This window comes from Pristiophorus japonicus, chromosome 10, assembly GCF_044704955.1.
Source record: "Pristiophorus japonicus isolate sPriJap1 chromosome 10, sPriJap1.hap1, whole genome shotgun sequence".
Taxonomy (NCBI): Eukaryota; Metazoa; Chordata; class Chondrichthyes; family Pristiophoridae; genus Pristiophorus; species Pristiophorus japonicus.
This window is the reverse complement of record NC_091986.1, coordinates 151407062-151423108: the sequence shown is the minus strand read 5'-3', so window position 1 is coordinate 151423108 and position 16047 is coordinate 151407062. Positions and strand designations below refer to the sequence as shown.

General features: G+C 44.9%; 1 protein-coding gene across 2 annotated transcripts in view; it reads left to right on the top strand.

Moving 5' to 3' along the window:
- The window catches only part of LOC139275132 (radixin), a 103499-nt gene that overhangs the window by 42358 nt on the left and 45094 nt on the right, over positions 1–16047 (top strand). For both annotated transcript variants that reach the window (XM_070892174.1, XM_070892175.1), the window contains exons 3-5: positions 5478–5561; positions 7591–7686; positions 12778–13052. In XM_070892174.1, coding sequence (XP_070748275.1) covers positions 5478–5561; positions 7591–7686; positions 12778–13052 — 455 coding nt within the window. The remainder of the gene's footprint in view (positions 1–5477; positions 5562–7590; positions 7687–12777; positions 13053–16047) is intronic.

Sequence of the window (16047 nt, the reverse complement as noted above, 5' to 3'; positions counted from 1 at the left end):
AACACCTTGTTGGCGCTGCGGAGCTGATCATCGAGCCCATCAATGCCGCTTCAAACATTATGCGTGCAAAGGCTGTGGAACAATGGGACACCTCCAGCGAATGTGCAGACGAGCTGCAAACCCTGCAAACCACCACGTTGCAGAGGAAGACCGATCCATGGTGGATCAAACTGGACTAGAGACTTGAACACGCCTTCACCACGAAATATCCACGGATCATGTTAAAAGTTGAACTGAACGGAATTCCAGTATCCATGGAATTGGACATGGGTGTGATTCAGTCTATCATGAGCAAAAAGGCCTTCGAGAGGCTGTGGTGCAACAAGGCACAAAGGCCCAAGCTGAGCCCTCTTACCAAGCTGAGAACTTACACTAAAGAGCTGATCCCTGTAATTGGCAGTGCAGCAGTAAAAGTCTCCTATGATTGTGCAGTTTATGAACTACCACTAGATTGTAGCAAGAGATGGTCCCACACTGTTTGGCAGAAGCTGGCTGGGAAAAATCCGCTGGAACTGGGACGACATCCGAGCGCTGTCGTCCGTCGACTATGCCTTGTGCCCAGGTTTTGAGCAAGTTCCCGTCGTTTGAGCCAGGCATCGGGGTGAAGGTGCAGATCCACTTGGTTCCCGGTACACGACCCATCCACCACAAGGCACATGCGGTGCCATACATGATGTGAGAGAAAGTGGCGATCGAGCTGGACAGGCTGCAACGAGAGGGCATCATCGCACTGGTGGAGTTCAATGAGTGGACCAGTCCGATTTGTTCCGGTTCTCCAGGGCGATGGCACAGTCAGAATTTGTAGGGACTGTAAAGTAACGATTAGCCGTTTTTCATTGCAGGACCAGTACCCGCTACCCAAAGCAGATGACCTATTTGTGACGCTGGCAGGAGGGAAGATGTTCAAGTTGGACCTGACCTCGGCCTACATGATGTAGGAGCTGGTGGAAACTTCGAGAAGGCCTTACCTGCATCAACACGCATAAAGATCTCTTCATCCACAATAGATGCCCGTTTGGAATTTGATCGGATGCGGCTATTTATCAAAGGAACATGGAGAGCCTGCTAAAGTCGGTTCTGCGCACCATGATTTTCCAGGACGACGTATTGATCACAGGTCGGGACACCATCGAGCACTTGCAGAACCTGGAAGAGGTTCTAAGTTGCTAGATCGTGTGGGACTCTGGTTGAAACGCTTGAAGTGTGTTTTCCTGGCACCAGAGGTAGAGTTCTTGGGGAGAAGAATCGCGGCAGACGGCATCAGACCCACCGATGCGAAGCCATCAAGAACGCGTCAAGACCACAGAACGTGACTGAGCTGCAGTCGTTCCTGGGACTCAATTATTTTGGTAATTTCCTACCCAGTTTAAGCACCTTGCTAGAACCCCTCCACATGTTGCTATGCAAGGGAGATGACTGGGAGACTGCTTTTGAGAGAGCCAGAAATCTGTTATGTTCCAACAAACTGCTTGTTCTGTATGACCCATGTAAATGCTTAGTGCTAGCTTGCGATGTGTCTTCATACGGGGTCAGGTGTGTGTTTCAACAAGCAAACGAATCAGTAACATTGCAACCGGTCAGTCGCTTATGCGTTCAGGAGTTTGTCCAAGGCTGAAGGGGCCTGCAGCATGATTGAAAAAGAAGCTCTGGCATGCGTTTACGGGGTGAAAAAAAATACACCAGTATCTGCTTGGGCTTGGACTTGTATCGCTATTCTCAGAGAGCCAAGGTATTAATACCAATGGCTCTGCTCTCCAAAGATGGGCGCTCACGCTGTCTGCATATACCTATGTAATTCACCACAGGCCAGGCACAGAGAACTGCGCTGATGCTCTGTCGGCTACCATTGCCCACCACCGGGGTGGAAATGACACAGCCTGTAGACTTGCTCTTGATGATGGATGCATTTGAAAACGAAAAGTCACCCGTTACGTCGTGCCAGATCGGGACCGGGACCTGGACCAGCCAGGATCCTTTACTGTCCCTTGTTTTTAAAAAAAAAACTGTGGACTCCATGGGAGCTGGTCCAGTATCCCAGCGGAGATGCATGAAGAGATCAAGCCGTTCCAGAGCGCAAAGACAAAATATCCATACAAGTGGACTGTCTTTTGTGGGGTAATCGTGTGATTTTTGCCTAAGAAAGGCAGGGAAACGTTTATATGTGACTACACAATACCAACCCAGACATAGTAATGATGAAAGTTATAGCCAGATCCCATGTGTGGTGGCCCGGCATCGACTCAGATTTGGAGTCTTGCGTGCGCCAATGCAACACTTGCTCTCAACTGAGCAATGCACCCAGGGAGGCACCGCTAAGTTTGTGGTCATGGCCCTCCAAACAGTGGTCTAGGATCCACGTTGACTTCGCTGGTCTGTTTCTAGGCAAAATATTCTTGGTTATTGTAGATGCTTATTCAAAATGGATTGATTTTGTAATGTCTAAGCACATCCACTGCCACCATCGAAAGCCTACGAGCCATGTTTGCCATGCACGGCCTGCCTGATGTCCTTGTCAGCGACAATGGGCCATGGTTCACCAGCGCTGAATTCAAGGAATTCATGACCCGCAATGGGATCAAGCATGTCACAACAGCCCCGTTCAAGCCCGCGTCCAACGGCCAGGCAGAACGGGCAATCCAAACCATCAAGCAAAGTTTGAAATGCATGTCGGAAGGCTCCCTGCAGACCCGCCTGTCCTGAGTTCTGCTCAGCTACCACACAACCCCACTCGCTCAGAGGTTTCCCCTGCCGAACTGCTCATGAAAAGGGCACTCCAAACAAGGCTCTCTAGTCTACCCTGATCTCAATGATCATGTTGAGGGCAGGCGGCATCAACAAAGCATGTACCATGATCGTGCAAATTTGTCACGTGATATTGAAGTCAATAACCCTGTATATGTACTCCACTATGGACATGTTCCCAAATGGCTTGCTGGCACTGTCATAGCCAAAGAAGGGAGTAGGGTGTTTCAGGTCAAACTCGCAAATGGACGAACTTGCAGAAAGCATTTGGACCAAACCAAACTGCGATTCACAGACAGTCACGAGCAACCTGAAGAGGACACCATCAACTTCGACCCTCCGATACACACACAAGTAGCAACCGACATCACGGTTGACTGCGAAGCTGAACTCATCATCCTCAGCTGCCCAGCAAGGCCAGCTGTGCAGCAGCCCAGCACAGACCCAAACAACTCACCTGCACCTGTGTTTGTACCGAGACGATCAACAAGGGAGTGAAAAGCCCCCGATCGTCTTGCCCTGTAAATAAGTGTACTATTGACTTTGGGGGGAGTGATGTTATGTATGCAACATCTTATAACCAGCATTCTACAGCCACCAGAGGGCGTATCTGTTTGAGGTCCCAAGGGATTCCAGCATCCCTTGCGAGCACTGTATATAAGCAGGCCTCCCATGCTGTGCCAGCACTCGAGTCAGGATAAAGGAACTAACTTCACACTTACTCAAGTCTACAGTACTCAGTCACATTGCTTTATTTGAGACATAACACCACCGACTTGACAAAATATCTTGTGAATTTACCTAGTGGTCTGAGAGGTTCGGAGATTTGTGGTCCTGGGCCTCTATGTGAAGGCCTGCATAGAGGCCCACTTATCCCAGGGACGTAGACGCTTCGCACACATACCTGGGATTGCGTGGGACAGCCCAACCATTCAATGTAGGGGTATTCCCATTCGGACTTGTGTTGAGTTCCGCATGTACAGAATCACCAAGTATGAATGGGAATACCCGCAAAAACACACAAGCACTTAAAATAACTTTTTTAAATCATTTAAAATTAATCAATGGAATTTAATTCATTAAAACAAATGTAATTTTTTGAAAAGCTTAGATTTTCAAGGGTCTAAAAAAAAAACTGTCTTTTTCTGTCCTTTAAAAGTCTTACGATAAAACCGCTGTAAGAATTTCACGGGCATTGGCTGGCAGAAGTTGAGCAAATAGTCCAACTCCCTGCCCATGGGGGCCCCTTTCTTCCAGATGCTTGCAATCTGTTAAGAGGATTCTTGATGGATCGCAAATTCCAGGTTTAGGCGCATGTGCTTCGCATACCTAAACCCAGAACTTGCAGGAACCCCACGGGCACATGCGCGCCTTATATGTGCCTATAGGGGCAGTGAACTCGGGGCCAATAACTGTATTGCATGGTAGAATACTTGTGCTTATAAACAGGGCAGCACTTGATTTACCATCATCCACTAATATAATTAAAATATATATTCAAAGCAGCTGGGCTAAGTAGCAGTATTTCTCCCTGTCCTCTTCTCTGAATGCATGATTAATTGCTGGAATATGGTTCTAAGATTGCCAGCTGCTCTCTAGTACCTTGCCCAGAGACAATTTATTCGTGTGTGTGAGTTGGCAGATGACTTGACCACGACTTGATCCCAGTCAAACTCATTCTATATTGTCCAGCATTTAGGTGCTTTTCCAACAGGGGTCACTGTATAGTAATCGGGAATGGGAACTGTGACTACTTTTGACTTTCAACCCCTTCCACCTAGAAGTGGTAAGGCTGATTGTGGAAACCCGAATGTCTTCCCTCAGCTAAGACCAGTCACCCTTCATATAGACTGAATCAAACCTAGAATATTTCTAGTTTTAAGTGACTATGCTACTCACTGGATAAAGTTCCAGAGCCATTGGGCGAGCTGCTTGGATATTGTTTAAATTGAAAATGTCACAAGCATGCCCATGTTATCTTATCGAGGGCAAGATCTCCGTTTACCGATTGTATTGTTTCAGTGCTGGGATGGGTTAGAAAATCTGTGTGCTACCCAGGTACTTTTCGTTGTGCAGAGATGCATAATGTGTTCCAATGATAATCCGAGTGAATGGTGCACTAGTGTATTTGGAAGGAACATGATATTCCTGCATGATGCCCCGGAATAGTCATTGATATTCAAAATTCATTACTGAATGCAATATGTTGAACAGACGAGCAGTCTTATGAAAATTTGCAGCATAGTGAAATGTTATGCAGCTATGGTCGCATACTTTTTTGAGAAATAGGGTGCTAAAATATTGCAATGAAGAATAAATTGAGGACTAATTAATACCTAAAAAGGGTGAAACTTGATGTGGATTCAAAATTGGTACATGATTTTTAGCCAGAAAGTGTGCAAGCTTGTTTTTGTCTTTTCCGAACCTAACATTGGCACATCATGTGCTGTTAATTATTTCCATGGATGAATGTAATCCCCTGATGCTTCTTAGACTTCAAAAATATTTTTCTTCTGGGAGTATAGTAATTATAGCACTTCAAAGGAGTTGTATAGAAATGGCTGTTTCTGGTTATTCAAAGTGGGAGAGAGTTAAAATACTGGTGACTTACCAGTCTTCAAGATTAGTTTGTATTTTTTTTTCTCTCTGCCTCAAATATAATTGCAAAATTGATTATAATAGCTTGTTTGTAGATAAATTAGTTTTAATAGATTTCACTTTCTGCCTCTTGACAGATCAATGTACGTGTTACTACCATGGATGCAGAGCTAGAGTTTGCCATCCAGCCAAATACAACTGGCAAACAGCTCTTTGATCAGGTAAGCTTAATCTTTTTGTTCATGTCCTATGGTTAAAATTTGTCATTTTATTTAGAAGTGAATTTTAAATCTCTAATTCTGAGGTTGAAAGTTCAAGTAAATTCCTACAGTGTAGTGCTTTAGAGTTCTAAAGCTCTTGAACCATTTTCATTTGTACAGCCCATTTGGGGGCGGGCGGGGGGGGGCGCGGCAAAAGGGGAGGCAGCCAAAAGCATGCTTCGAGACATTTTTGAAGTATCTGAAGTCAAATGGAGAGAGTTAGCGAGGGTGTTCCAGAGAGTAGAGCCAAAACAGCTGAAGGCTCGTCCAATGAATGGTGAGTGCAGTCACGGGTGATGCATAAGGGACCAGAAGGTCACCCACCGGCTGTTGCGTAAAGGCAGGTGTAGATTGCAAGGCCACATAGATTTGCAAATTTGAATTCAATATATGGAGACAGGGCAGCAAAGACAAGGATGATGGGAGAAGGACTCTTGTGGATTTTAGGAAATACCCCCTTCTTTCTCCTCCCTCCCCTTCCCCCTCTTCTCCTCTCTTTCCTCCCCCACCCCCCAGCTTTCCCACCATCCAACTTGCTCTCGCTCTCTTTCCCTCCCCCCCCTTCTTTCTCTTTCTCCTTTTTCTTTCTCGTCTCTTCCCCCCCCCCCCCCCCCCCTCTTTTCTCTCCTCTCTCCTTCCCCGCCCCCCCCACTTTAAACTTGCTTTGGTGCTGGGCAACAAGTTGCACATTAAGTAATCATAATGTGCAGGTATCTTGGACAAGCATATTCCTTTTTGTTCAAGATAGCTGTAGTCATCCAGCATTCTGGGATAGTTGACTTGTATGGTGCTCTTATTTTGTTCCTGCCTCAGGAGACTGACCTCTGACCCACTCTTCCACCCATTAATATTTCTATCGGGTACCAGCCCCAGTATAAGATGCTTTTATACAGAGTGCAAACACCTGCTCTTCACCTTCAAAAGGCCTTGGTCTGATGGTGGATCAATAGGCCAACACCTGTTTTTATTAGATTTGCAAGGTTGCAGCGCAATGAAACTGGCACAAACCAGGAGGATGCACAGACATAGTCAGTTAGCCATTCCCGGCCGATCCTATTTTCACATAATTACGCCGATCCCAGAGGGAACAGAATGGCTACCTCCAGGGTGAAGTGAACTTTTACTTCAGCCAATATATGTCCTTTTGAACAGCAGCTTCTGTCAAAAGCCAGACTGCTCTGGTGATTGGGCTTCACCAGGAGCAGCTCCCATATCCCAGCATACAGCAGGGAACGAGTCTGATCAGAGCCGGAGGGGAAGCAATCGCTGACTGGAGTCAGGGGTCAAATCGCCTAATGGGAGAGCAATGGTTTCACCACAGGGACCTCTGGGGCTGGGGCAGTTATTAAAAAGCAACAAAGGGATGCAAAGAGTAATGTATGTAAAGGGAATATGAAAAATCTTGCAAGGGATATCAAAGCTAACGGTAAAATGTTTTATACATGTATTAAGAGAACTACCGTGCTAAAGAAGAACGTGGGCCCATTAACGACGGGTGTTAAATGAGTACCCCCCCCCCCCCTGCCAAAAGGCTGTGGATGCTGGGTCAATTTAAATTTTCAACTGATATTAATAGATTATTGTTCCTATAGGTATCCTGGGATATGGCGTTGAGGCACAGATTACCATAATCTAATTGTATGATGGAACAGGCTTGAGGGGGTGTATGGGCTCCTCCAGTTGCTATGCTTCCTCAACCATTTGTTAAAACTCGCATTGCACACTTCTCTGGTTCCATATTTGAAAGTAAAATGTAGTATATTGTTATACTGGTATTTTCCAGTATGAATCGGCGAAGTTTGCTTTGTGCCAAAAGAATTTGACTTACGCTGACCAAATATTCTGCTGTTTTATGGTCACCATAGAAGTTACCAGATATTAAGCTAACTTTCAGATAACTTCCATTCAAATTGAGTTGGGATAATAAGCTGAATATAATGTAAAGTTCTGCCTGTCTGTGGAAGGGTACTGATGGATATTCCTATTTCAGGTTGTAAAGACTGTAGGCCTGCGAGAAGTGTGGTTCTTTGGCCTGCAGTATGTAGACAGCAAAGGATATACCACGTGGCTGAAGTTAAACAAAAAGGTATTTTTTTTTAAATTCCTTCTGTGAATCCTTTTATTTCATAAGGACTGGCAAGAAATCCACCAAGAAATATTTTGGAAAATATATCTAACTATAGCACACACATTTGTTTAACATGGATTGTAACTTATTTTTTAAAAAAAAGAAAAAAATCCATGTCAGCCATTTAATAGATATACCTCATCAGTATTCATACATAAATCGCAAGGCCTCCGTTGGATCAATATTTAGAACGTGCTTTCAGTTACAGTGCTTTTATGATTGAGTATTTCTATTTAATGCATGATACGGCCATTATTTTTCAATTTCAAAGATATGAGATGGAGAGCTAATCTAATCTGGGCTCAGTTTGTGTAGCAGCAAAATTAATTTTGGTTGGAAAACATTGACACATTTTCACACAGTAACTTCACCTCTAGATTATCCATGCCAGCACCAGTACAAAGAAGAATATTTCCTTTTGTTAAATATTTGAATGACTTTGTTGAGACACACTTCTGAAAGGTAGGGTGGATTAACGATAACATAATTGTAGCTGTGAGGCTGGAAATCTTCATGTAAATTCAGAGGGTTGTTGGAGAAAACAAACTGCTCTCCATAAACACAAAACTTCTAGTTGCACTCTAATTGAACAGCAGAGAACTCTTCAGTCCAGAGCTGTTCTTGTTACTGGTGCAAACTGTTCTTCCACAACATCTGCAGTTTCAGTGGTCTCCCAGGCTAGCCAGAGCAGTTTCTGCACAAAAACTGCCATATTTCTTCTATAGACTCACCAGAATAATTATTGAAGTCTTGAGATTCCTGCTGCTGATCAGATAAAACATTCCATCTAATTGAACCCCAGACATTAACCGCCAAATTCAGAACACCTCCTTTACTCCGGCTGCCACCTTCCATTTAGATACCAAAAGTGATTTGTTTAAAAATCTTTTTGCTGGGGCTACACATGGGTTTTCTAAATTATGAAATTGTATGTTGAAATTATCCAATAACGTTTGTCCTACATTTAATTCTAGTATGTAATGAGAGCCGTGGTTGGGGGATAATATATTAGCCTGGATAGAGGATTGGCTAACTAACAGAAAACAAAGTTGGGATAAATGGATCATTTTCCAGTTGGCAAACTGTGACTAATGGGGTGTTGCAGGGATCGGTGCTGGGTCCTTAACTATTTATGATCTATATTAATGACTTGGATGAAGGGACAGAGTGTAATGTAGCTCCAAGTTTGCAGATGACACTAAGCTGGGTGGCAGTGTGAGCTGTGAGGAGGATGCTAAGAGGCTGCAGGGTGACTTGGACAGGTTAGGTGAGTGAGCAAATGCATGGCAGATGCAGTACAATGTGGATAAATGTGAGGTTATCCACTTTGGTGGCAAAAACAGGAAGGCAGATTATTATCTGAATGGTGAGAGATTAGTAAAAGGGGAGGTGCAATGAGACCTGGGTGTCATGGTACATCAGTTATTGAAAGTAGGCATGCAGGTACAGCAGGCAGCAAAGAAAGCAAATGGCATGTTGGCCTTCATAACGAGAGGATTTGAGTATAGGAGCAGGGAGGTCTTACTGCAGTTGTACAGGGCATTGGTGAGACCACACCTTGAGTATTGTGTGCAGTTTTGGTCTTCTAATCTGAGGAAGGACATTCTTGCTATTGAGGGAGTGCAGCGAAGGTTCACCAGACTGATTCCTGGGATGGCAGGACTGACATATGAAAGACTGGATCGACTAGGCTTGTATTCACTGGAATTGAGAAGAATGAGAGGGGATCTCATGGAAGCATATAAAATTCTGACTGGATTGGACAGGTTAGGTGCAGGAAAAATGTTCCCGATGTTGGGGAAGTCCAGAACCAGGGGTCACAGTCTAAGGATGAGGGGAAAGCCATTTAGGACCGAGATGAGGAGAAACTTTTTCACCCAGAGAATTGTGAACCTGTGGAATTCTCTACCACAGAAAGTTGTTGAGTCCAGTTCATTGGATATATTCAAAAGGGAATTAGATGTGGCCCTTACGGCTAATGGGATCAGGGGTTATGGGGAGAAGGTAGGAGTGGAATACTGAAGTTGCATGATCATATTGATTGGTGGTGCAGGCTCGAAGGGCTGAGTGACCTGCTTCTGAACCTATTTTCTATGTTTCTATGATACAAAGATGGGTGAGAAGGCAAATTGTGATGAGGATACACACAATCTGCAAAGGGATATAGACAGGCTAAGTGAGTGGGCAAAAGTTTGGCAGATGGAGTAAAATGTGAGGTTATCCACTTTGGCAGAAAAAATAGAAAAGCAAATTTTAATTTAAATGGAGAAAAATTGCAATGTGTTGCAGTACAGAGGGACCTGGGGGTCCTTGTGCATGAAACACAAAAAGTTAGTTTGCAAGTACAGCAAGTGATCAGGAAGGCAAATGGAATGTTGGCCTTTATTGCAAGGGGGATAGAGTATAAAAGCAGAAAAGTCCTGCTACAGCCGTACAGGTTATTGGTAAGGCCACACCTGGACTGCTGCGTGCAGCTTTGGCCTCCGTATTTAAGGAAGGATATACTTGCATTAGAGGCTATTCAGAGAAGGTTCACTAGGTTGATTCTGGAGAAGAGGGGGTTGACTTATGAAGGTAGGTTGAGTAGGTTGGGCCTATACAAATTGGAGCTCAGAAAAATGAGAGGTGAACTTATCGAAACATAAGAGAATGTGGGGTCTCGACAAGGTGGATGTAGAGAGGATATTTCCACTCGTACGGGAAACTAAAACTAGGGGACATAGTCTCAGAATAAGGGGCCGCCCATTTAAAACTGATGAGGAGGAATTTCTTCTCTGGTTGTAAATCTGTGGAATTCTCTGCCCAGAGAACTGTGGAGGCTGGGTCATTGAATATATTTAAGGCGGAGATTTTTGAGCGATAAGGGACTAAAGGGTTATGGGATAGCGGGCAGGGAAGTGGAGCTGAGTCCATGATCAGATCAGCCATGATCTTATTAAATGGCGGAGTAGGCTCGAGGGATCATGACCATGTCCACTTTCAAATTAATTGAAGCTGTACTGCTACCAATTTTTGATACAGAAATGTTTCATTGAGTTTGTGTTTGGTGAAACATTATGCTGCCTGCCCTACAATTTACTACTTCACTCAAAATACCAGAAAGTGCTTGCAATGCATTTAGACTGAGCAGAGTTTGGTTGAATCGTGGTTACAATATATATATTTTTTTAAATGGCAGGGGGTGGTGGATTCTGCTTTTGAAAATGATGTGTGAAAGGTGGGTGGGTTTGGGTGGGGCGGGAGTGGGAGTGGGAGTGGGGTGGGGAAGAGAGGGTGCTTAGAAGCTACAGAACTTGAAGTACTGAATCCTTGTCCAGAGTGTCCCAAGTTTGGATTTGAGCTTTGAACCATATATAAAACTGCATGAGATAATTGTGGGACATTTTGCCAGTTCTTTGCTAAATGGGAGCATTATAGAGCAGATGAACAGTCTCATTTCAGGGAATGTGAAATGCACAACTTCTCTACTTATGGACTAACATTGCTGGTGACTTTTGGATGTGAACAGGAAGTGGCTGTGCAAGAGGCAAACTTTAATATACTGTATGCTGGCGTGATATTTTTATGCTATTGTGGTTAGGGAATGCTGGATGTCTGACCAGATTGGTAGGAAATACTGATGCATGGCATAAAAACTAAGAAATAAAAAGTGATATATTTGCGTCGGCGGGGGGGGGGGGCGGGGAGAAGAGAGGAAGGGATAGAAGAGAAATGCTTATCAAGGTGAGGGATGGAAGTGTGACGGAATGAAATTCTTTCCATTTTAGGCATCCCATTACCAGCAGCTCGCACTCCCAGCTTAGATGAGCACAGCCAAAGCAAAGCTTCCTCTATTCTACCACATTATACCTTGTGCCAACTTCAGAAAGGTCCCCCTTACTGCACCATTGTGACATTTTTCCCATTCCCATAACAGCCATCCTGTGGTCTCTCCAAGATTGCCAAATTAAGAGCAGCTTGTGCTGTAGATCACTGCCTACTAAGGACTGGATTGAGACTGCCCAAATTCATTTTGCACAAGACTCAAAAATCCGTATCAAACTCACTGTACCACCTAATTGCTGCAGGCTGTGACTTTAAGAAAAACATTGTACATCTGATTTTAAAACTACATTTCAATTTTAATTGAATAGCTATCTGCTATTTTCTGTACTAATTGACAGAAATGTATGTGAAAGTACATAAATATAGTTGCAGCCAGGGTGTGTCATTCTACATTAAACGTAACTATGTGGTTACGTTTGGAACTGGAAAAAATATATTTATAGGATTTTGGTTGGTTTCCCATCCCTTCTCCCTCTCCTAGTCTCTTGTCTTTACCACAGACACGGTGGCCTGTTTTCTTGTGCAAGTGCTTATTATTCACATGAAAGCCCAGACGATAAGTATTGGTAGGCTATCTGGTGTCTCCTGCAGGCACATTTGGAGACACCAGATACCAGTCAAGAGTAGGAGCTCTGGCCATTATTTGCTTTCCTTTATCCCCCCCCCCCCCCCCCCCCCCCAAAATATTTTGTAATGGGCTGGAGCCTCTGTTGTACCTGTCCCGACAGCCTGTAATCTCTTTCAGAAATCTTTTTGCCTCCCTCCAAAATTATTTGCATTGCTTTGGTCTGTGAAGGACCCAGATATACTTTATATGGAAATGCTGAACAGAATATTGTGTTCTCGGTTTTACATTTTCTCGTCACCATGCTAATTTGCATGTTGTAGTAAAATGCATGGTATTGCTTTGCACCTTAACATATCACATATATTGCAGTTAGGTACTTTTCATTTCAGCATTGTTGAAAGAATGAGGCTTAACTCCTCAGCGTGCACTATTTCACATTGTATATCTGTTTCAGTGCTAAATGAATAAGGCTAATTATTAACATTGGAATGAATGCAATCAATTATCCAAATAGGGTTCCTCAAACTATGTGAACAGTGTCCCACAAGAACATGTTACATGTACAAGGTTGTCCTCCAGTGTCAATTTTGTTCTGTTAGGACTATCAATTGAAGCTGAGAACCCAGCTTATTGTTTGCAATTTGTATATGTTGTAGGTTACTCAGCAGGACGTGAGAAAAGAGAATCCACTACAATTTAAATTTAGGGCAAAGTTCTTTCCAGAAGATGTGTCTGAGGAGCTGATCCAGGAGATAACACAACGTCTATTCTTCTTGCAAGTGAAGGAGGGTATTCTTAATGATGAAATCTACTGTCCACCAGAAACTGCGGTCCTGCTTGCTTCATATGCTGTGCAAGCCAAATATGGAGATTTCAACAAAGAGGTCCACAAATCAGGTTATCTAGCCAGTGATCGACTTCTTCCCCAGCGGTAAGTACAACCAAGTTTCTGTGCTTGCATTTTATCTTAAACAACTGCTGCTACATATAAAATGAGCATTTTCCTAGCTCCTGATCAATTTCTTACCAAAAAGTCTTGTATAGATTCAAATATTCTCTGCTTGTGATCAAGAACACTTCATGTGGCCAGTGGATGTCAAAAGATAAATATAACCAAAAAAAGAATGTTACTTTTAAAACTAATGTTCAGTTAATTTGCATTAAAATACATTGCAATGTCTACTTAATATATAAAAAAAATACAAAGTTTGCAGGTTGCCCATGGGATAGATGAATTGGTCTGACCATGTCTATCTCGCCTACTGGTATATTGAGAGAGGCTAAACTGGCTGTGTTTGGGATAAGTGTGCCAGAGTAAATTGTCTTTTTCTTTCCCACCACTTGTCTCATTCCCACCACTTGTCTCATTCCCACCACTTGTCTCATTCCCACCACTTGTCTCATTCCCACCACTTGTCTCATTCCCACCACTTGTCTCATTCCCACCACTTGTCTCATTCCCACCACTTGTCTCATTCCCACTTGATAACTGTCAATCTACCCCTTTTCAGTTGTGTTGAGTCATCTTTCAGATTAAGATGGGGGAGGTATGGGTAGATTCTGGACCTTGTCTGGTTTTGTATTGGAGAAATTTTATAACCCCCCTCGAAACAGGTTTGTTGCATAGGAATTGTTAGATGATAAAAGACCACGGTCCCTTTAGTTCGCCTTCGACCATCCTGGTAGTTGCATGAAACAACGGTCAACTAATTGTAGCAATCAATCTCTCTCACTTGGTGGTGGTTTTTCTCATTATCCCAGGAGTTTATTTTTAATGGTGATCCTGTGCAAAGAGGAAACTCTTGGCATTTGGGACTCCTAAAATATTCATGAAATAGTAAAATTAGCTTCAATCGAATCCTCTTTCAAAAGTTGACCCCAATTATTATCTTCCAAGACTCCCATGTCTCTCTTGCATTCTTAGCTGTTTCTGCGCCATTCATGAAGTATGTATGTTGTCTATTTTCCTTTTTGTGTAGCACTTTACCCTTGTCTGCATTAAATTTTACCTGCCATTTCTCTGTCCAGTCACTCATTTGTTCAACTCGTTCTGTAAATTTGAACTGTGCTTCTAATTTCATTGCCCCATCTAGTTTGGTATCATCTGCAAATTTGACCGTTTTACATTGACTTTCTGAATCCAGATTATTTATCTAAATTAGGAACAGTACTGAGCCCTGAAGTACCCCACTCAGTACTTCCTTCCACTCTGTCATAACTCCGAACAAAACAAATAAAGGAAAGAAAGAACTTGCATTTATATAGTGCTTTTTATAACCTCAGGCTGTCCCAAAGCGCTTTACGCCCATATAAAGTATAGTCACTGTTGTAATGTAGGGAAATGCGGCAGCCAACTTGCACACAAGGTTCCACAAACAGCAATGCAATACGTGACCAGATGGTCTGTTTTTGGTGATGGATCATAGATAAGCATTGACCAGGGCATAGAGAGAACTCCACTGCTTTTCTTGGAATAGTGTCGTGGGATCTTTTAAGTTCGTCTGAGAGGATAGACGGGGCCTTGATTAATGGCTCATTCGAAAGTCGGCACCTCCGACAGTGCACTGAAGTGTCAGCCTGGATTATGTGCTCAAGTCTCTGGAGTGGGGCTTGTACCCATAGCTTTCTGATTTATAAGCAAAAGTACAGCGACTCAACCATGGCTGACTCTTGATGCTTGTTTCCTACCCTTCAACCAGTTACCTTTCCATTCCCATGTCTAGCCTGAATCCCCTCAGTTTTGAATTTAATTAATGGATACGTTTATTTCTCAAGCTGAATGCCAACTGTTTCTCTGATTGGCTCTCCATTATCACATGACCTATTGCTGATTGGTCCCCTTGGAGGATACGCCACACCATGAAGTTCCTCTGGAATGTGTAACTGGAACCGCCCAGCCCTAGTTCTGATTGACTTTCCAATTTGTAATTTCATCCATTTTGACTTCAGAAGCCAGAGGATAGATCTCCCAAAAGCTACCACGTTCCAGCTGAAGTCTCTTACCCCAGCGCAAGTGCTGCCTCCCCCAGTCAAAGTCCCTTGCCCGCCCGCCCCACCATAGATGGGGCATTGTGTGCGGATTGCTAACAGGTTTATTGGGTATGACGTGAATAGTGCCAGTGTCGAGACTTCTGGATTTCATCCACTCTAATGATGTCCCTTGTAACACGTACATTTAAGCTTACTCGCACCGGGGGGGTTGGAAGAAACGTGATCCGTCTTCCCCCGAGTTCCTCTTCTCTCCTCTCCTCTGATTTCTCCCCCCTTCTTCCCCCTTCTCCCCCCCCCTCCCCTCCGCCCCTTTCCCTCTACCTTCCCCCCTCCCCTCCCCCTCCCCCTCTCCGCCCCCCCCCATTCCCCCTCTCCTCCCCCCCCAGTCCCCCGCTCCTCCCCCCCCATTCCCCCTCTCCTCTCCCCCCCCATTCCCCCTCTCCTCTCCCCCCCCCCATTCCCCCTCTCCTCCCCCCCCCATTCCCCCTCTCCTCCCCCCATTCCCCCTCTCCTCTCCCCCCATTCCCCCTCTCCTCCCCCCCCCATTCCCCCTCTCCTCTCCCCCCCCATTCCCCCTCTCCCTCTCTCCCCCCCCCATTCCCCCTCTCCTCCCCCCCCCATTCCCCCTCTCCTCCCCCCCCCATTCCCCCTCTCCTCCCCCCCCCCATTCCCCCTCTCCTCCCCCCCCCCATTCCCCCTCTCCCTCCCCCCCCCCATTCCCCCTCTCCTCCCCCCCCCCCATTCCCCCTCTCCCTCCCCCCCCCCCCATTCCCCCTCCCTCCCTCCCCCCCCCCCATTCCCCCTCTCCTCCCCCCCCCCATTCCCCCTCTCCTCCCCCCCCCATTCCCCCTCTCCTCCCCCCCCATTCCCCCTCTCCTCCCCCCCCCCATTCCCCCCTCTCCTCCCCCCCCCCATTCCCCCTCTCCTCCCCCCCC